Consider the following 21746-nt stretch of genomic DNA (forward strand, 5'->3'; position numbering starts at 1 on the left):
CAGTATATAAAGAGGGCTTATAAGAAAGATAGAGAGAGACTTTTTAACCGAGGCCTGTAGCAACAGGACAAGGGGCATTGGTTTTAAAGTGAAAGTGGGTGGATTTAGATTGGACATAAGAAGAAATTTTTCACAGTGAGGGTGGTGAGACACTGAAACAGGTTGCCCAGAGCAGTAGTGGATGCCCCATCATTGGAAGTGTTCAAAGTCAGGTTGGATGGGGCTTTGAGCAAGCTGATGTCCCTGCCCGTGGCAGGGGAGTTGGACCAGATGATCTTTTAAGTGACCCTTCCAACCCAAACCATTCTATGATTCTATACAGCACATTTATCTGCTTTGTATTTCGTCTGTTTGGTTTTTTTAATTATATTAACAGACATAAATGGAAGAATGGAAAAAATGTTTCCTTTCACAAGCTATAAAAACTTATACCTCCATCAGATTTCAAAATGCATGTATTTCATCAAAACACTTTAAGATCACAATTACGAAATATGTACCTGGCTCTGTGGCTTCATTCACTTCCTCCAGAAGGTCCTCAACAGCTAAGAAAACATTCAATTCACAGCAATAATGAAGTCAAGCCCTCAACTGATGAAACTTACATATGACATAAAAGAACACAGCAAACAGACATGTTTAATTCTGAGCAGTAAACTGCTATAGACAAACAGAAACTTTGATGAATTTGAGGGGGAAAAAAAGAAATTAATTCTTCCCTGTTTCACTAAAGAACTGTTGTATTCATTATTCTAAGCATAATCAGTACTCCCACTTTCATCTTTTGCAGCATCAATTCCAACTGCTAGACATATTAAAACCCAACCAACCAAGCTAAAAAACCTATACACTTTTACTTTAGAAGTCTTTTTATTTGGATAAACATGCAACTCCTTGGTGAGTCTTACTTTCCTTCCTGAAGGACAATGAGCAAGTACTTCAACTTAAATTATGGATTCCACATAAAAATAAATTATTTTTATTTTCTTTGAATATGGCACCTTTTAACTCATTTGACTGTCCTCTTAAGCTTATGATCACAAAGGTGACAAACCAGATACTTACAATTTATTTACACTAGAGAATTTCTTGACTTCATTCTAAATTAAACAATTGTGCCTTTTTCAATCAGCTGTCTGAGATGACTCTCAAAAAAGCTGGTACTTCAAGACAACAAAGTATATAGGACCCAGAGAGAGCACTGCAGACAAATAATATTTTAATTGCTTCTGCTAATTAGACAAAGGCACTAGCAAAAAGTATGCATCAAAGAAGAGCTAGTATTGGCAGCCTGTAAGTTTTGAATGATCTTAAGCACTGGTTAAAAGGTTATGAGCAAGGCTCATGGTAGGCAGCAGGCTGAGTGTCTATGCTGAACTACTGTGTTCCAAATGTCCATAAAAAGCCTCACACCCCCCACTTTGTATCACTTGAGACCTTAAAGATGAATACTCAAGGATGGTATATTAAAAGAAGATGTCTCAGTTCATAGTCAAAAACCTAATTTTATAACTACACAGACAGTAATGAACCTTTGCCATAACTGGCCACATATCATGATTGAAGATCACACACATGTATGAAGATTACATATTTCAATATATAGAAATACAAGATTAAGTTAATGACTTTTATGCTAACTTGACTAAAATATTTCTCCGATTCTGAAAATCATTTATATTCCAATACGTTTATTTTAGAGGTATTTCTACTTTAATTACATATGAAACAAAGATTTTTCTAATATGCTCCATATATAAAAATATATATACATGGTGGGATGTGTGTGGGAGTATACACACACTCGACCCACACACATATACATACACACACACACACACACATCTATACACATTTTTTAATATATACACGTATATACCTGTATCTTGAGTCTCAGTCTTCTTTTCATGTTTTGGTTCTGAAAGGAAAGAAAAATAAAGTTCCTGGGTGGTTGATATGCATAAAGTATCCTAAAAATTTGGTTGTTGAGCATCCAGTTCATTTCTTTACTGATAAATGTAAAGTTCTCAAAGATTTTCTCTAGTTTTGGGGCCTGAATAGATATGTCAACCCTTTCTGGAGCTTGTAGTAGAAATTGTACACAAAACCCAAATACCAAATATAAACATAACACAGAAATTTCAAGCATTTCTAGCTACACATATGAAATACTGAAAACAATGACAACAATAAAGCTATCATTCTGTACAATTGTTATAATTCACCTACTCCTAATCTTTGAGTAAAAAGCCAGTCTAGTTTTTGTAATGCTGAAGACGAAATATTTTATTTTACTTTCGATAATGTCTAAAAACAGACAAAATGCTATCCACCAATTGTCTGAATTTTCAATATACATTTACTGTAAATTTTAGAACTAAAGAAGTTCAATGTTTATCTAGTGTTTTGGATAATTTCATTATCTTAACAGGTACTAACCTTCATCAGAAAAAGGTTATTTACATAAGATTTTTTGTAAAAAATAAAATCTTTCTACTATTGTTTTATCTTAAAAGGCACTAATAGTCACTTGGCTCCCCCTCCATCCCTTTAAAAAAAAAAAGTTCTTACAGCATATTCTTAAAAAAAAAATCCAGAACTCTTCATTTCTAATGAAAATCTCAAACTTGCCTTCTTTCTCTAGTTTCACTGCTACAAACTATAAAACTCTTCATAAAACTACTGAATATTGTGTACAATAACTGAGCTCCTGTGTTCCAAGTTACATGATCAATCTATTTACACACTTCACTGTGGGCACATACACTCATTTCAACTAAAGAACTTTTTGCATTAGCAATAACTGCAGAAGGTAGGAAGAAACGATTCCTTTCAATACGCTAGACACACAAAGTAGGTGCAGCCTACCATAGGCCTTCAGTTTCTCCCAACTCCATGCAAGGTAGTAGTGATTACAGGAACTGCAGTCCTACTAGAGCTGGTCACTGATCTGATTAAGAACCACGTCATACAAAGAGTCAGAAAAGAAACTGAACTGCTCTGGCCAACCAACCATCTTGGCACTGCCCTCTCAGCTTTCTGAGAAATCTAGAAAGCACCAGGATTGGAGAAAATATTACATCAGAGAGTCTGCCAGAAGAGGAGAAACGCATCTGATAGAGATGGAGAAGATACATTGACTCCAGAATAGCGAAGCTTATACTTCTGCTGATTTCTCAGACATTTGCACCTGAAACTTTAAAGTGAATCTTCTTGTGGATGTGAACTTTAGTTTTGGAGCTAATGTCAAAACTACAAGCTTTACATTTGAGAGAAAGAATTTTAGGTCTCCATGATGGCCTCCACCCCTTCTTTGACTTTAGAAAACAGGTGCTAAAAACTGTCTTCTCCAGAAAAAGAGCAAATCTGTTTCATTTTCGATCCAACCAAAAACATGTCAAAAGGTACAAGAAAGATGGTCCAGGAGACAACAGGGATGAAAACTAGGTACTACAACTGCTAAAATGGTGTCTAGCACATATTCATGAACAACTACAACTCCCATGACCTGAAACTGGGCAGACTGAACTCAGAAGGAAAAAATGGTGTATCACAGAATGATGGCCTCACATCTTTCAGCACATCTTCAGAGACATCCATGGTTGGCTGGTTAGCTCAAACCTTAAAGGACTGACAACATAAGATGAGCTTATAGGACTGAGTGTGGTGTCTCTCATCTTTTCTAGGGATCCTGATAACAATTTCTGATTATTTTCTCTGGTTATTTCTGAGACACTGATGAGTGCCTGGAAATAAGGGTGCCTGTACACAGGTCTGCCCTTGGAACAAAAAGTGACATTCTAAATAACTTTGTAACTTCACATAACTTTCAAGATGGAGGCGGCAGATGGACATTGGGGTGGGAGGTGGGGGGCAGAATCAGTCAAGTCTTGCAAATGTCAGGAACGCTCAATGCCTCACCCGATTGGTCTTTTTCTTCTACACTGCTCCCAGCTGGAGCTTTCAAATTAAATTCCTCTAAAAAGTACAAAGGAAACATTGTGCTTTCTCTCACGACCAGAACATCTCGAAGGGAGAACTTGGAAGCAAGACAAAATTCTGTTGTGAAAAGGCGAACTTTTATCAAGAGAAAAGCAGTTTGTCACAGATTATGTTGAACTGCAGGCACAATTCACTACATAAAAAAGCCCAGCAATTTAGTAGCCAAGAATAATAATTTTTTGACAAACACGTCCTACCTTGGAATTTTCTTTTGAGAAAAAGAATGGAACTTTCTATTCTCTTCATCAGCCTAATCAGAGGATTTAGAATAGTAAAGAAAGAGTAGGAAAAAACCTAAATCTGATTTATTTGATACTATTTAAAACTCTCATTGCAGCACACAGTAGCAATCACACATGAAACCACTGCTTGTCAAAGCACAGATTAATCACAAAATAGAGTTATTAACTGTTATTGTGCCAGGGCGCCAGAAGAGACTGCAGAATATGAAATGGTTTTGGAACGGACTCCATGAAAAACTGATGCAAATTACTTTGGGAACCTCCATGATCATCTCCACTCCTAAAGCAGGTATAGATGATTCTTCCCCTAGGGACTGTGGAAGTGTTCTCTGTTCCTGTCACCACTACATATGAAGGAGCATGAAAAGTAAAGATTAAATTTGCACTTCTCCTTCATATCTAGGTGTGAGAAGCAAGAGAGTGATTCTTGATTAGGAACTGATTGTAAAGTAAGGAGAGTAAACAATAAGCCCAGGGGAAAAGCTAGGTGTCTCTTGCTTTTCCATCCTATTGATGCCAACACATTTCATCAAGGTCATCACTGCTCAGGCAAATAATTCTTTTCTGCAGACTGAGAAAGACATGGACTAAGGGCCACTGAAAATCCTTCAATGGGATTTTGACTTCTATCCCAAAGGTGGATGTCAGAATTTCCCTCCTAATGACGAAGAATGAACCTCAAGGTTTTCGTCTCAAATATTTTGACGTTAAGATTTGTTGTTCTTTGCTTGGGTTACATAAACAAGGAAAATAAACAAGAGTGCTTTGAAGATACGCTTAACTTTTCTGAAGTATGATAGTCCCTAGAAGGATGTCACAGAAGGAATTACAACCACATACCTTTGTTTCAAGACTGACCACTAGTTGTCTTCTCATTAATTTTTTGATTCAGTCTCAGCAATCATTAACCAAATCAAACTAAAACAGAATAATCTCCAAAGAACTGCTTGTTACGGACAAGATGAAAAGGTAACACTGAGCTATCCAGATGCAATGAACCACAGCTGACTTGGCCAGGGTTTCATAAGAAAAAGGGCATGCAAAGTCTTCAACATTCTTATTCCACATATGCACAAAGTACAACAAAAAGGACCAATATGGGAATATAACCTATATGCACGCTCTACACTTGTTCCAGTGTTAAAGATCGATTGATTGCTTACATACTCAGGGGGTTTGAACATAAAAAAACCCCAAACCTTAATTGAGAACTTGCATTGAAAATTTTAACACAAAGTAATTTCAATTTCCTATTAATGATAGACTTTGATACTGTCATTTCACTATCTATAGCAGTTGTCATACCATGGTCTTCATTATAATCACCATGCACTCTATCCTCTGTTTGAAGAAAAAAAAAAAATCAATATGAAAATTCATGGAATTTTAAGACAATACACACGCACAAATAATACAGTGTCAAGTTTATCTAGAACAAAAAAGATATTCAAAACTATAGTATTTTATACTGTTAAGTTAATAAGAGTTCAACAAAGGTGAAGATTTCTAAAAGATCCTGTGAGAAGAACTAAATCATTTTCTGGCATCACAAGATAGACTTAAAAAAGATAAAGCAGTATCAGTAGGTTTTTCTTATGCAGTTCATAACAGTAGACTCTCCTTATACAGCTCATGAACTCATCTACAAATTACCTACAATTCAGAATGGAAATACTCATAAATCATTTCTACATACAGCAAACTTCTACAGTGAAATTTTGTAACCTGCTTGTTATGGCTTGCTTGCTTTTTAAAAAATAAAAAAAATTAAAGATACTACTTTTTCTCTGACACTTATCCCACTAACTTCAACATCTTTGGCAAATTTAAATTATTTTTTTTATCCACAGAAACACTGCTATGCAATTTAAAATACAAACATCCATTCTCCTGGAAATTTAACCCTCAAAATATTATTCTGTGCATTTGGCTGACATTACAGAAAAGTAACATTCATGTAGGTCTTTGTATTTTTTTCAAAATGTAAATAAAAATATAGATGTAATAACTTACTAAGGAACTGATGCTATCTATGAGCTCCACTGTTGGTTTTCTTGGTTTTTTTTGGTTTTTTTGGTCTTGGTTTGGGGCCAAATTTAAATGAAACTTCAATCAAAAGAACTAAGACTTTGGACTGTACCTGTGTAATGTTCCATAGCATCTTCTAACATTAGGTCAGAGTCACCTTAAATAAAAATATTTAATATTTTATATTCTAATCAAATTTTCATGCAACAGCTAGATAGCACAAGAGAAGTTAAAAAAGTCACATATTTCACTCAAGAATAACAGAACTAAACATACTGAGTTAATACTACAATGTTTTATTTGAAAGTGACAGCTGCATTGTAAAACACATCCAGAACTACACTGCAAGTCACACTATATAATAAGTTCATATGTATTTGTATTTAGGCTTAAAATAAGGAATACAAGTAGGTCTTTGACAATCCACTGCTTATACTGGAAGACTCCTGACAGAACAAGTTACTTATGTATTTGTGGATTGGATTTGTGGAGTGTTGTGTTCATAAATGTAACGGTAACACACCTACAAAAACCAGGCTTATATGAAACTACCTGAAAAGCTGTTTGAAAATAAAACTGTGATGAAATGGTCAATATGACACATTACTTTGAAACATGTTTAAAAAAGTATAAGTGATTATATTATAATCTGAAGTCATGAAAATTTACAAACCTGGAGCTTCTGGATCACTTACTGTCTTTTCCACATCCATATCATGTTCATATGAAACTGTAAATTAAATATGAAAAAAAAAATTTAAAATTAAAAATATGAAATATTTTTAATACTCAATTATTTTAACTTGCATCCATACCGTGTCTGTTAATAGCTAAGTGTAGCTCCTTAGTTGAAAACTGACAAATTAAAACCTTACAGATACTTGCAACTTGACACACAGGAATCTAATGGAAGGTGTCGGGCCACTCTCTTGTCTAGTCCTCTGTTATACTCTCTGTGTGAAAACTAGATCCACGAGAGCCATTAGTCTCCATCAATGTTTTTTAACAGTTCTTCTAATAAGAATTAAAAATGCAATCTTCCCCTATCCTCAACGTTCTAAAGTAGCTTCTTTACTAATGTGCAGGAGGACCAGTGGTGATGATTTACAGATGGCAAGATAAGAGCCAGAAATCAGACCTTGAGAAGTATGTACATTTGTTTCTAGAATCACAGATTTAGAGCAATTTACTTTTTTTTCATTGCCTAGCTAAATAAGTGGATTATTTTCCTCTGTGGCTACAATTCTTTGTGACATTATTAATTTACTCAGTTATGTTACAACTGACAACACATGGTACTGTAGGTAAAGTAACTATCCTTTTACTCTGCAAGCATCACAGCTTGGATTCTAAATTGGTAACTGGAAAGCAGTGATCTCCCACAAAGGTAGGAAGAAGCAGTTTTAGTTATATCAAACAAATAAAATAATTTTTCTGTCATATTTGGCATCGAACAGGACTGTAAAGTCCAGAACTAACATTGAGCCAAAGATAAGAAGCCTAGTCCAAACAGAAATTGATGTCTAGTGTAAATGGAAGAGGCTGCCTGTATTATAAACAAACAGTATTAGCATCCAGAAGAAAATACTTATCAGATAGCAGGGAAACTGTAATATCCACCTAATGTTTCTTCATAATGGGAAAGATGAGTTAATGCCGTTGTACGTGACATCAAGCGCAATATGAAGATGACTATAAGCTAATTGGATTAGTCCAGGCAAAATTTCAAAAAGCTTTAAAGATGAATTAGGGTGTGCAGAAAGACAGTGCAAGGATACTTCAGAATGAAGTCTTTGGTGCTGACTCACTCTCTGATAGTATAGTCGACCATAAAGAAACAAACACTCCTAAAGGAAAGGTTACAAACTGGATGCTTCTGAAAGGTGACAGGTTACATGTGAGAACACAAGTTTCTGACTAATGTCAAGAATAATAGACTAGAAGAACCTTAGCAATGTAGACTGGAAGACAGTAAATATAAACAATAAATCTCATTCTCACTTTCTTAGACTGTACAACCACAGATCTCTTGCCTATCCAGATCCCAATCATACACAACAGACAAAAACACATAGAAAAGTAAAAATTAAGTTTTTGCACCAATGAAAGCAAAGTTTCCATACCTATCATCTGTTCTTTTTAAGAACCATTTGCAATAGCAAATATGATAGAGTCATCTCAGTCAAAGTAAAAATATCCAAGACAATCAAAAATAGTTGTTTGGAGAAAAAAAAATTTTCAAAATTATATATTCCTCAACTAGTCTAATCTTTTCTATTTTGCTTTCTTGTATAATTTGCTACATTTAGGCAGAAAATCAATATTATTGAGTTTGGAAAAACAAAATTTTACCTGGAGCTTCATATGGTTCAGGCTCCATTGCTCGAAGATCATCTGCCAAAAGATCAGCATCTGAGAAACAAACACGTATTTACAAATTTTAAAATTTTTAAATCAATACATGATACAGCAAACCCTATAACAGAATATTATGTAAGAATAGAGTCAAATTTCTAAGCAGAAATTCTAAGCAAATTTCTTCTAATGACAGAAAGATATGTATATGGATTGAAAGCACAGTTTATTTTATTCTTATACATAATACTGAGAATATGTATACACACATAAACTCCATACACACTTGCTCAAAAAAAGATGACTCTCCACAGACATTTCTGTGTAAATGTAAACAAAGTAGAACATATTCACTTTGCCTTCTTAATAGTAACTTTAAAGATTTAAAGTAACCAGAATTTTAATTTCTCCTCTGTTCCCTACTTTAACTTGCACTGTAGATGAATAAAAGAGATACAGAAACAAGGAGGTATAAGACCCAGACTGAAAAGAATTACTTCAGTTGTGGCGAAAGAATCCCCATGTACTTCCAGCAATCAAAACTTTTAGATGACATCCATTACATGCATTTTTCAAAAAGAGGTAAGATATATGTAAACTTTTCAGTAGTGCAGATAAAAAGCATTCAGAAATATTTTTCCCTAAATTGGATTTAGATCATATAACTCTGCTTTAATATTTTGATTACAAACAATTTTTGTCATCCTGTCAATGCCCCAAGGCAGCAGGATATGAGCATCTTCTTTATACGTTATTATGTTCTCAGCAAGACTTGCAATATGGTTCATGTGTAACATTCTCTTAAGACAGTCACATTAGAAGGAAAGTAGAGTGAGAGTAAGTCTGTCTACAAAAGGCTGTGCTAATAAACTCTTAAATTTAGTTTAATAAACTAGAAAGTCCAGAAGCAGAGTCCATACAGATATTATAGAAGTCCTTCTATTGGAAGGAGATATGCATATGTGGAGGACAGATTAATTTGTTTTGTTGATAGCTAATATAGCAGTAATTAAACAATAATATATAATAACTTGGATTCCAAAACACACGGCATTAAAATACCCCATTTTGATTAAAAAAATATTTATTTGCTAAATAATACTTGCTATGGTTGACATTTGTTAAGACTCTATTGCAAGTAGAAACTACGAGTCAAGTTTTTAATGAGACGTATTTCCGTTTGTTCTTATTTTTGGCAAAATTTAATTTTAAATATATTTAGTCATTCAGATACCTTTCTGAACGGAGTCTGGTGTCTCATATGCTTCTACCATTTCATTCTCTAATTCTCTGAGCAAGTCATCTGTTGTAGGAGCTTCAAAAGTTTCTCCATGTATTTCTTCCTTCACTTGCCACTGGTCATTTACACTTTCATCTACATGTTCATGTCTCCCTCCTAATCAATAATACAGATTGTTAGAGAATACATACTCCTTGGTAAATTCTATTAGCAGCAAATATTCAGTCCTCAGGACACTCTTTGCGTTTTTCAACTAGTCCCCAAAGGGGACAGGGACAGATGACTTGTCTGAACCTTCCAGCAGTATAAACCCAAAGTATCTGCACTGACTTGCCAGTGCTGCCTTTGCCCACAGTAAAAGCCATCACTGTTTACCCATTCTTGCATACTATGCAGTATTTTGAAGAAGTTTTGTCAGCTGACTGATTTGAGCTACTGCTGCCACACACCTCCGGGTAAGAGGCCACAGTTTTAGGATTTGGTGTCTGAACTTTCTGAATTTTCTTGAAAATGAGAAATTAGCCTATTAGAAAGTTTTGTGCAAGCAAAAGTACTTTAAGTGCATACCAAAACCAGACTCTGAGATTCGTCTAGCCTATGGCAGTATTTATAAATTCTTCAGTGATTTCTAAGTGTTAATGCATTACCAGGCTGGGAATGGAGAGCTTCCTGAAGAACAGACTGAATTTCCTCTTCCAATTCTACATCAGCATTCTTGTGCTCTAAAAGGATTATAAATTGCAGTGAAGGTTAAGTGCAAAAGGCAAAGTCTAAACATTAGCTCAAAGCTTGTAGCTTTAATAGCCTCCATAAAGTTCTTATTCAATTTGTAAAGTTCTGTAGAGATTGACTTGGTGAACCTCTACAACTCACAATCACAAAAACAATTTGGTTTTGCTTACTTTCCAGTATGGGAAGTATTGCATCAATCATATCAGATGCATTCTGAAGATGAATTGGAAGAATTTATCTACACTGCATTTTCTGCACATGTAACATTAATACTTCAGATAACTATTCAAACCAAGAATTCTCTTCTAAGTAATTATTTTACTAACACTTTCATCCATTACTTTCCTACAATTTAGGCAGCAGCGCTAGTATGTCATATTTGACAACAAAATGTCACTTGCAGAAGTAGGGTTTTGTTGCCTTTACAAACAGGGAAAATACATACTAACATTACAATATCAAGGTCTTCTCCTGACAATTCATAGCAGAATAAAATCACAAACTGGCTTCAGGGACAAGTGATTGTCATCTAACTCACCAGCCCAGGACATAACAGGAATTTGTTTGTATAAACGTCCTGAAATTAGTGTTGAGAAACCCAACAGCACAAAACCAAATCACAGCTGCATTTTTCAAATAAAGCTCCAAAATGGTACCAGTCAAAAGAAAAAAAAGAAAAAAAAAAAAAGAAAGAAAAAAAAAAGGAAACAACATCTTAACTTGATGTATTTTATAAATGACAAATTAAGAAACGTAATGCAAGTCTTTTAAAAAGCTCTATAATCCATTTTATTGACTGTATGCTCCACATTTGTGGGTTATTCTGTTAAGTTCACATAAACATCAAGCAGGATAAGGCTCTTCAAGGAACAAGAAGAAATATGTACTCTCTGAATAACACTAAAATGCAAATCACATATCTGAAACCTGATGTGTAAAAATATTTTTTCTTGAATACCTCTTAAACCTAATAAATTTTACTAATACTATGGGGCTTTTAAAATGTTTAAACATTTTTTTTTCAACAGTAGAACCTGTATTTATGATATACTATTGGTTTTAGTGGAAAAGTGAATATTTGATTAACCTTATGAAGTTGATTGTTGGGGTTTTTTTGTTTGCTTGGTTTTTTAAGGTGGAGAATCTGCTGTTATTCTGATTGCGTATACTGTTGCATACGTATCAAAACCAGAACTGTACATCAGCAGAAAGTTATTCTGATGTGATATGGTTCCAATGGTAAACATGAGAGCTGACAAGAGTGCCTTCTATACATTTGAATTACAAACTTTTCATAGTCAGTGATTTATATAAAAAGTTATCAACAGTGATTCCCATTAAATAAACTGTAGTGGATAAGCAACAAATAAAATTGATGAAAGACTTATTTTTTCTACCCCCAAAAAACCCACAATGAGCTTGCATGCTATGGAAACAGAAATAAATTCAAATGAAGCATCATGTCTTTTGTTTCACCTATGGTTTATGAAAGGCCTTACCTGATTCGACATATGACTTCTCAGCAGGCTGGACGGTCTCCTCAGATTCTGGTGATGTTGGCTGTGCTGGGACAGATCTTTCTTTAAGGCCTGCATTTTTCAGTTATAAAGTTAACTTTATGCTCTTTTTGATCTGATTCAATTATAAACTAAAAAAGTTGTTTCAATTAAATTAACTGACATTAAACTCTCCAAAATGTATTCAAACAATTAATCACAATTACAGGGCTGTCCTAATATACAGTGATATATACAAAACCTAAAGTGTATTCAGATAGTAATCGAATATGTTTTGAAGACAAACATACAATGAGGGGGAAAAAGGGACAGAAATTTTAGCACTTGCCTTTATTTCAAAGTAACTGAACAAATGACTATGCTATTCTCAACATCTATTCAGTATCCAGAAGAAAAACAGGCAGCAGGTTTTTCTCACTGTTTTCTCTTTGGGCAAAAAGTGCTTCATATGATCAATTTTATAGGTTTTATGAAGAACTAATTTGAACTTTATAAAATGCTGCGCAGAATGAGAAAAGGTAAATTCATATGTTAAATCGTAGAAGATCTGATGAGGAGAACTGTAGTTTCTTCAAAATAAGGTAATCTCAATCTCCAGTTTCTTTTGACAACTAAATTACTACAGAAAAAGTATGACTGATGGAATTTCACTACTAAGATGCTTACTACCTATACCACAAAGTCTTTCTAGATCAAAACACAATGAAAAGAAAGCAACCAATAACAGCAATGATCAACACCACGGTAAGAGAGAAAGATAATTCATAGCCTCGGAAGATTATGCCACATCTTCAAGAAACAACGTATATAGTATTAGCCTAATCCTACTCTCAACTATCCTTTAGGAAGGATTCAAGCAAGACTTAAACAACAGAGGTTCAGACTGGGTATAAGAAAAAAAACTTACACACCCACACCCACACCCCCTCCACCTCCACCATGAGGACAGTCAAATCAGTGGAAAAGGCTACACAGAGACGTTGTGCATTTTCACCGTTGAAGGTTTTAAAGACCACACTGGATAACAGCCAGGGTAACCTGGTCATACCTCTGAGATGACCCTGTTCTGAGCAGGATGTTGGAATAAGTATCTCCTGAAGTCCCTTCCAAACAGAATTCTGCTAGAATCCTACATCATTTTTCCTAGTTGCATATTTAAGTTCCAAGGTAAATTAAGATAAAACTACCTTCTTAAATGAACACACACACACATATACTGCCCAAAACAAATTAATTTCTCAAGAGCTGTATGCACAGAAATCAATAGAAAAATAATATTTAAGAAAGCAGAGGCTACACTGTAATGAACACTCCTGTACTGCTAACAATCTTGTAAAAGTAACTTTAAGTGGAACAAGTATTATATTTCAAGTCAGTAAAGTTTAAAAAAATAAATAAATAATTACCACATTTCTACTGGAGTCAAACATATCTCAATACAAACAGGACTAGTATGCCTCAAAACAACTTTGTGTAAATTACATAAATTTTATTATTTTATGCATCGTGAGAAAAACATGTATATATATATTCCATTACCCTATGTAAGTAATGGGACCAGGAATAATAGAATTAATTCTACTTACACATTTTTATGTTATTTAAATTACACGAAGCTAAGCAGTTAGGCTGTATCTAAATTTACTGTAACTAAGAGTCCACGGCTATGGAGTCAAGATCAGAAGTTAGAAGAAAAAAGCCAAATTTACACTTCATTTTTTTTCCAATTTTCTTCTGTGTCATTAAAAAAACCCTGAAATATTAAAAAATATTAAGACCTACATTCATCTTTTGCTGCAGTAATATTAATGGCTACAAGAGTAAGTTACTTCCTTCTACAATCATCTTTAAATACATATGGAGACAAAACCAGTTATATTAGCCACTGTCTCACACTTCAGAATCTGGACGTGTAGAAACAGCCACCCTGCTTTTCACAAATACAGTTCACTTCCCTTACACATCTTTAAGTAAGTCCTCTTATCCTCCGATAATCCACATCTCCAGTTCCAGACAACTACCTGCTCTGATTCATGAACAATAAATGGATTCAAAGTATTTCAAAAGATAGTTGATATTCCACAGGCAACAAGCATTTAGGGTGTGTAAAAGGCAAGAAGGGACTAGCAAGAGTATTTCTTTGTTTTGCTTGAGCATTTCTCAACTTTGCTTTCAAGCTTTTCATACACATCTGTCATGTTTATCACTGACTCCAATCCTGTCGAGTATGTAATATGTTAAGTCATTTACTTTTTGCAAGAAGTTATTTTCTCTTATCTTTTTATTAAAATAAATTTGCACTCAGTTTTTACTTGTGTGGTACATTTTTTGAGCTTATGTGGTAACTTGCCATGTTAAGTTGAATGACAGTAATATTCCATAGAGATATACAACAGCACAACAGATCTCTGGGCCAAAAATCTCATTTTATTGTATGGGTATCTGTATAGCCTGGAGTGCTACTCAAATAAAACATTCTTTGGAAAAACAAACAAAACCACCAAACTTTTTCAGAACCGGATAAACTTTGGGTCATAGATACAATATGTTAATCAGGAAGGCAACTCATTCCAAATTTCACTCCCAGACAGTTACAACTTCTGTCACATTATGGGGGAAAAAATCCACCATTCTTGAGAAGTGTGATTTAAGTGCTCCTCTGTCAAATATGTGTCTTAACACTTATCAGAGCAAAGATGAATAAACACGTCTATCATCACTGAAACCTAAAAGGGCATGCTCATTATGCAAGGGCATTTATTAGATCTTCATTCTGTCAAGTTTTTTGCTAAGCACTATAATGTTCATAACACACACATCTTTTCCCTCCTTCTTCGCACATATATAAATATTTAGACAATAGCTCTGTCTATCATCTCTTTTAATTATCACAGCTAGAATCTTAAGCTACTGTGCTATTTTCTACAGCTTTCATTTGAACTATTTTTCCTAAGTTTCCTCTAAAAAAGAAAAAAAACAAACAAACAAAACCCCCAACAGATTATATCTTACCCTATTACAGCATCTTATACCTCTAGGGATCAAAGCATCTTACAGAGACATGTATGTGCTGTATCAAAAGTCCAAGATAAGTGTATTGCCAACTGTTATACACAAAATTTAAGCAAACCTACAAACAGAATCAACCTTCAGGACTTTAATCTTACACCACCACCCACATGCATATACTCATGCTCAATTTCACTCATTAGTTTTGTTTTCTTTAAAATAATACTGCAGTATAACAAGTCTTCAACTTTCATTACAAATTTTGTTCTGAACCTTGTGTAATTTTATTGTGCAATTAATATTTCAATATACTAAACGATATTATTTGTCTAGTAAAATTAGAAAATATTCCTTTCTCGTATAAACTTGAAAGCAAGTATAGATTCAATAACATACTGAAATATTCCTGCAGAAATGTTTTGTAACTTTTTTTATTCTAATGAGACTGCTGGATAAATCATTCCTCAGTGCTAAAAATAGAGAAGTTAAGAGTGAAATAACACAGGAGCTTGCTTACAGAAGTATCATGTACTTGAAAAGTGTTGTTTTAAGAAAATAATAGTTGCAAAAATACATAAGCTGTTCTCTAATCAAGTTCAAACAGGATACAGTACTAGCAGCATATCACTTCTTAAAAGGTGACTGGAATCCAACAATACCCATCAACATTGAAATAGGTGGCCTAATTTTCAGAAGTATTCATTATCAGAAACTTGGAAAGTTTCTGGGAAGAATCTGGACACAGTTAACTGAAAAGTGACAATGAATCAAGTTTTCAGACCTAAAGATAGCTAAAAAATAAACAAAGGAAGGAAGGAAGAAAAGCAGAACATATTGTCACAAAATCAATAAACAAGTGTTGCAACATTTTGGTTGAGTATACACTGAAGTATCCTAAAAAAACGCAACACTGAAGTTGGTTTGAGTGTTTGTGTATAAAATAGTTTTCTCCGTCTACTTAGGGGAAGAAAGACTAGCAGGGAATAATTTACATTTATTTGCTAAGTTCCTGCTAAGTCCCTGTGACAATACATTCTATTAATGCTCCTCTTGGTTGTTTTTGTGAAACAGAAGTATTTTCTTGTGATTTTCGACTGTATGTGTCCAGATAATCCTCTTAATATTGCTTTTAGACTTGCATTTGGTATACAACATTCTACTTCCATCCCCACATCAAGAAAATAGCATTTTAATACAAGGAAAGAAAGAAAGACAGAGAGAAAGAAAGACAGAGAGAAAGAAAGACAGAGAGAAAGAAAGACAGAGAGAAAGAAAGAAACAAACCAAAAAGCAAAAACCCAACAGATTTAGAGTATGCTTGAAGTAACTGGTATCAGTTTGACATTTCTGTTTTCAATACACATTGGTAGCCAGGCATATTAACATATGTACATATCTGAGTTTCACAGCAGACATTTTTGCTTTGTGTTTACAATGCCAGTACACACTTAACAGTTTTCAAAAACTTATATATAGCCTTTGTTCACACTTATTTCCAGAAAACATTATTGTCTTATTACCATATTTATCAAATTCATATAAATATGCTGAATTTCTCATTCTTGAGGTCTGTTCTTCATTAGCAGAACCAGAACTCTGTTTATTTCTTTTCTTTCTTGTCTTCCTTGGATGGGCTTTTAACTATCTTTTTTGTCTCTTTTTCTCTTCCCACCTGAATAGTACCATCCTTTTCACTGGCTGATTTTTTTGTAGTCTCCTTGGATTTTACATTTCTGTCTAGGCCTTTTTCCTTTCCTTTGTCTCTTTTAGCCTTGTCAGAATCTTTCTTTAATTTATTCATATCAACAGCTTTCTTGTCCTTTCGATCAGTAGCATCTTTTCCTTTCTTGGCTTTCTTTTTTTCTTCCTCATCTTTGACTTCCTCCTTCTTGGATTCCTGCTTCTCCCTTAGTTTCTTGAGTGGTTCTTTAATAGCTTCTTTTACTTTTTAGTTTTTCATTTAAAAAAGAGGAAATGTTCAATAAGAGAACCATTCTTAGATCAGAAAACATCTTATGAACAACTATCTAAAAGCTTTGATTGAATTCTTACTTAATGTTAGATGCCAATTTAAACTTGTACAATTATTTAAGTTTTAAGCAATTTATACAAATTAGTTTTGTCTTTTAGCAATATCTCACACCATGCAGGCAGCCAGTAAACTTAGCTTACTGCAACTGCATCCAAGTAAAGCATTGATCTAGTGAAAACCATGCCTCTGTTATCTTACTGTTAACTAACTTCTGAAGAACGCTTAAACCAGTTATGTCTGAGCATGAAAATCACAGTAAATTTTGAATCTTTGAGAACAGTATGACAACTGTAGGATCTAGAAATGTCAAGAGCATCACCAAAAGAATTTTCTTCCCAATTTTCTCAACTTTCTAAAACTACAAATTAAAGTGTTATAACAACAGAAACATGCACTACATTTTACTGATGCTGTTACTTCAGATTAAGTCAAGACTTAAAAATGTATCTGAAGCATATATTTTATGAAAATAAGAAATAAGTACACAATAATTAAGAAGAAACAGCAATGTCCTGGTGAATTAAATCAGCTCAAAAAAGTTAACTTGGTTTGACCATATTCAGTGAAATCAAAGCAACAACTGCAAATTAATTCTTACATCTTTGCTTTTCCATATCTAGCATTATTAATAATACTTTTTGGTTTGTTTTAGTTTTGGAGTTGTATCTCTTGTTCTTATTATCTTTATTTCAATCCACGTTTCGCTGTGACACAGTATCTAGATAATGTATCACAAGAACAGTATCCTTGAAATTCAGATGTTCAATATTTACTTCTACTTTGCCAACAGTTTCAAAAAAATTTGTCAGTACCAGCAGCATTCTCCAGAATAAAGATTTTTTAACTCAATAAAATTTAGAAATTTTTCCATTAAATCTCTGTATGCAATATTTGTATTTAATTTTAGAATTAATACTCCCACATTATTAAAAAGCAATAAAGATTTTATAAATAAAGTACAGCAGCTCTATTTTTATTCAGACTTTTGAAAGTAACTGCAGTCCGTTGAGGTAAAAAGCTGGCAAGTGACAACATTTCTCCTGTAACATCTGCCTCTAACCACTGTGTAACATTTCTGTGGAGTGAACAATTCAATCACACAGCTCAGTCTAGAAGGAATAACATCACCTTTCCTTCCAAGTGTTTTTTTGGCATAAAGCATTTGAAATATATCACACCATTGCTTCGTTCTCATATCAAACATTGAAAAATAATTCAAAACTCAGGAATGAATTGTCAAATGACATTTATTACATTCTTGGAAACACACAATTTGCAACCAAGTCATACCAAGCACAATGTGGAACAAATGCTAAAAATTTCAACTTGCATGCAAGATGCTAAAAAAAGTCACATTCATATGAGCATGACAGCTTCCCTCAGCAAATCTACTTTTTTTCCTAATGAGACTGTGTATTACAAAGAGTGTGCATTTTTAACATACTGCTAGAAGAAAACACATTAAAGCCTAAGTGGTTTTAATGCAACAGAGACTGTATTCTTTACATAGCACCATGCTGTGTGGAGGTAACTGGGCACATCTAAAAAATTAAGCACCTGAAGTACATCTGGTACTTTGGTGTTTTGCTGAGGCTAATTAGCTTTTTTAGTCTCTCTGCTGCACTGAACACCTTTAGACCATTATGTCCTGTTCATACAGCAATGTAATTATAGAGAAATATATGGCATAAATCAGTTGTAAGCTATCCTACTTCAAGTTTTTGGAAAATTTAGAAGTATTATCACTGCAATCAATCCTGCGAATACTATGAAAGGGGAAGTTATTGAACTTTACCTAAATTTCTCCTCCCATAAGAAAGAAATAGATTAAATTATTTAAGTATAGACTTAAGCAGAAATTAAGGTGCTCAAGTCCTATTACAATATAGTAATAGTATCATGAATTCATGAAAGATAACTAAAGGAGGATTTCACACAGAACAAAATCCACATACCCATCAGAACTTATTTTTAAACATGCAAAATATGAAGTTATCATAAACTACTTATAATCCGAACAGGACACCTGTTGTAAAAAAATTTGCACAAACAAAATATAATCTCTAGTTAGGAAAGCACTCACATTGCCATTAAATTGCAATCGGTAGTTAAAAATAAAACTGAAAAAAGGGGAGGATAATATTTTGCTGTACCATTAGACAACACTTAGCCAACATAGCTAGTATTAGTAAACATTATTATAACCCGCAATCTGTATTTGCAATGCGCATGCATTTCATACATCATTATCTGCATAAAGTTCCACAAGAAAAAGAACATTAAAAATACCTTTGACTTTAGTTTTTTTCTTGGCTACCCCTCCTGGTTCCTCACCTGATTTGTTGCAAAATGGAAATAGGTTATGAACATATCTATGATGTTCAATAAACATGACAAAGTTTTCCAATCTGTCATGCTATGTAAAAAATTATCTTTACATAGCACACTACAATGCTATGGAGAGGTACCAAATGCTAACTCATTAAGAATAAAGCATCTTCAGTAGCAAAGACCACTACAAGTACTGAGATGGAAGATGAATTAATCCAACAAAAGTAGCACATTACCAGATGCACACTACTTGAGATGCTTCTTAACTTCTTAGAGCTAGCTCAGTTCTCTCCAGACAGCGTGATGCCACGTAATTATGACCAATATCCCAGCTGATTTCTCTGCTAGGTATGGTACTAGTTCTCTCTCAAACCCACTGACTTATGTTTCTATACAATCTTATAAATATTTAATAAACATATTAACTCAAAAGATCTTCAAGCACATAAGTACTGTGGACTATATAAATTGAGTATTTTCTTACAATGAATTACAATCTATGTTTCTTTATCCAATGGAAAATACATGTTTTGGCAAAGGTATCGCTCATATTTCAAAAAGTGGTTACCATTTCATTTCAGTTAAAATACCTACTGCTTTACTTAAGAGTGTTAAGACTTTTACTAAAAAAATAAACCTTACTCTCCAAAGTCAGGTGCTACCCTCTTTCCCCATTGTAGCTAACAGAAACTAAAGTCATTCAGCATCTTGACTCTGCTTTATACCTAGTTCCACAAAAGGCATGAAGGCAAAAGCCTTCCCCAAAATACAAATAATAATTAGTCTCATAATAATTAGCCTCATCTTTCTAATACCATAAAAAGAGATTGGAATATCACCATCATGCTGCTGTGGATTAGGACCTAAATCCCATAAACACAACTACCTTAACCACAAAAATCATGTGCATTGGTACTCAAAAAACAACTAGCAAGTTAAGGTAAATTATGGTAAATATATTTTTAAAACTCATACATAATCTTATTAAAGTAGAAGAGATATTCCCACTTGTCAACATTAGGCTTCTCATTCAGACATATAAAGCACCTACATTGGATATCTGAACCTCAAGCTTAGGTTTCCAGAAAACAATAACTACGCGAACTGCATCAATATACCTCAACCTTTATTCTTAAAAACCAAACACCCCTCCCCCATATTCTACACTAAAAAAAGTTCATAAATTTAAAGAATGTAGCCACTAAAGTCGTTGTAATCAACTTGCATCTAATTTCTATCTTACATGTTTTCAAAGTATCAAGCATTGACATCGCCAGAATTTCTTAAAAATGGGTTAGCCAGGTAAAAATACAATTTTTAGATCATTTTCCTTACAAACTCATACCTGGGATATGACAGCCTTTTTAAGCTCTTCCCTCACAGATTACCATCATTGCTGAAGTCCGGAGTTCTAACTTGAATAAATTAATTATTCAGACTTGTTACTTCTAAGCAGTGTGTGGAAGAATAAGTAAATAACTTTCTCATATAAATGGAAGAACAGACTCCAACTTTGTTATACCACAGCATCAATGAAAATATAAATAATAAAAGGTACTCAGCAAGTTGCACAAAGCCATATTTAAATTTCTAGCTCCTCCCCTCTTTTCATAGTCAAAATTAGATGTTACTGGATATTTTAAGATACACTTTTAAAAGCACGTCTTGACAGGGAAAACAGAAAATTTTACAAAGTCCTGTATACACAAAAATTATCATACAGATACTTGAATTTATTTTTAAATAAAAGTATATGCACTACACTGGAAGGTTACAAAATACCTTGTTCACTGATTATTGATATTTTACTTGTTAAATATTCAGGCAAGCAGTAATTTGTTTCAATCTGCTTTTATATAATGAATAGTGTTAAGATTCTCAGCAAATCATGCTGAGATGATTGCATGACTTAATTCCATAAATCATGTATAGTTTAACATATTATGAATAGACCCATTTACAGGAAAAGTATGTAGCATAATAAGTTTCAAAATCTTAATATTATGTTACAAGACACAAGTCCTGCTGCATCTTGATTTCCACCTGGACTGGGTCCCTACAATGGCTACAGCACAGGGAAGTCTCATTTGTGAATCCCAAATAGCTTGAAGCAAGACATGGATGGGTGCAAAACATTTCCCTTTTCCAACATAGCAATGTCCTGGGGCATGTGATAAAATCTGGCATCTAAGTAAACTCCTCGGCAAAGACTTAGGCTCTTACAGCCTTGGGGCACACAAACCAATGTCCAGAATTTT

At 33.8% G+C, this 21746-nt stretch overlaps 1 protein-coding gene across 11 annotated transcripts in view; it reads right to left on the reverse strand.

The window, feature by feature from the left end:
• ASPH (aspartate beta-hydroxylase) overlaps positions 1-21746 on the reverse strand; it is a 120397-nt gene that overhangs the window by 65799 nt on the left and 32852 nt on the right. For 8 of the 11 annotated variants that reach the window (XM_069779405.1, XM_069779410.1, XM_069779406.1 and 5 more), the window contains 9 exons: positions 12099-12188; positions 10515-10589; positions 9862-10023; positions 8625-8684; positions 6946-7002; positions 6385-6429; positions 5550-5585; positions 1880-1918; positions 501-545 (listed from right to left, as the gene is read on the reverse strand). In XM_069779405.1, the coding sequence (XP_069635506.1) occupies positions 501-545; positions 1880-1918; positions 5550-5585; positions 6385-6429; positions 6946-7002; positions 8625-8684; positions 9862-10023; positions 10515-10589; positions 12099-12188 (609 nt within the window). The remainder of the gene's footprint in view (positions 1-500; positions 546-1879; positions 1919-5549; positions 5586-6384; positions 6430-6945; positions 7003-8624; positions 8685-9861; positions 10024-10514; positions 10590-12098; positions 12189-21746) is intronic. The other 3 variants (XM_069779414.1, XM_069779415.1, XM_069779411.1) reach the window with 2 other exon arrangements.

This window comes from Haliaeetus albicilla, chromosome 3 (genome assembly GCF_947461875.1).
Source record: "Haliaeetus albicilla chromosome 3, bHalAlb1.1, whole genome shotgun sequence".
NCBI classification, from domain to species: domain Eukaryota; kingdom Metazoa; phylum Chordata; class Aves; order Accipitriformes; family Accipitridae; genus Haliaeetus; species Haliaeetus albicilla.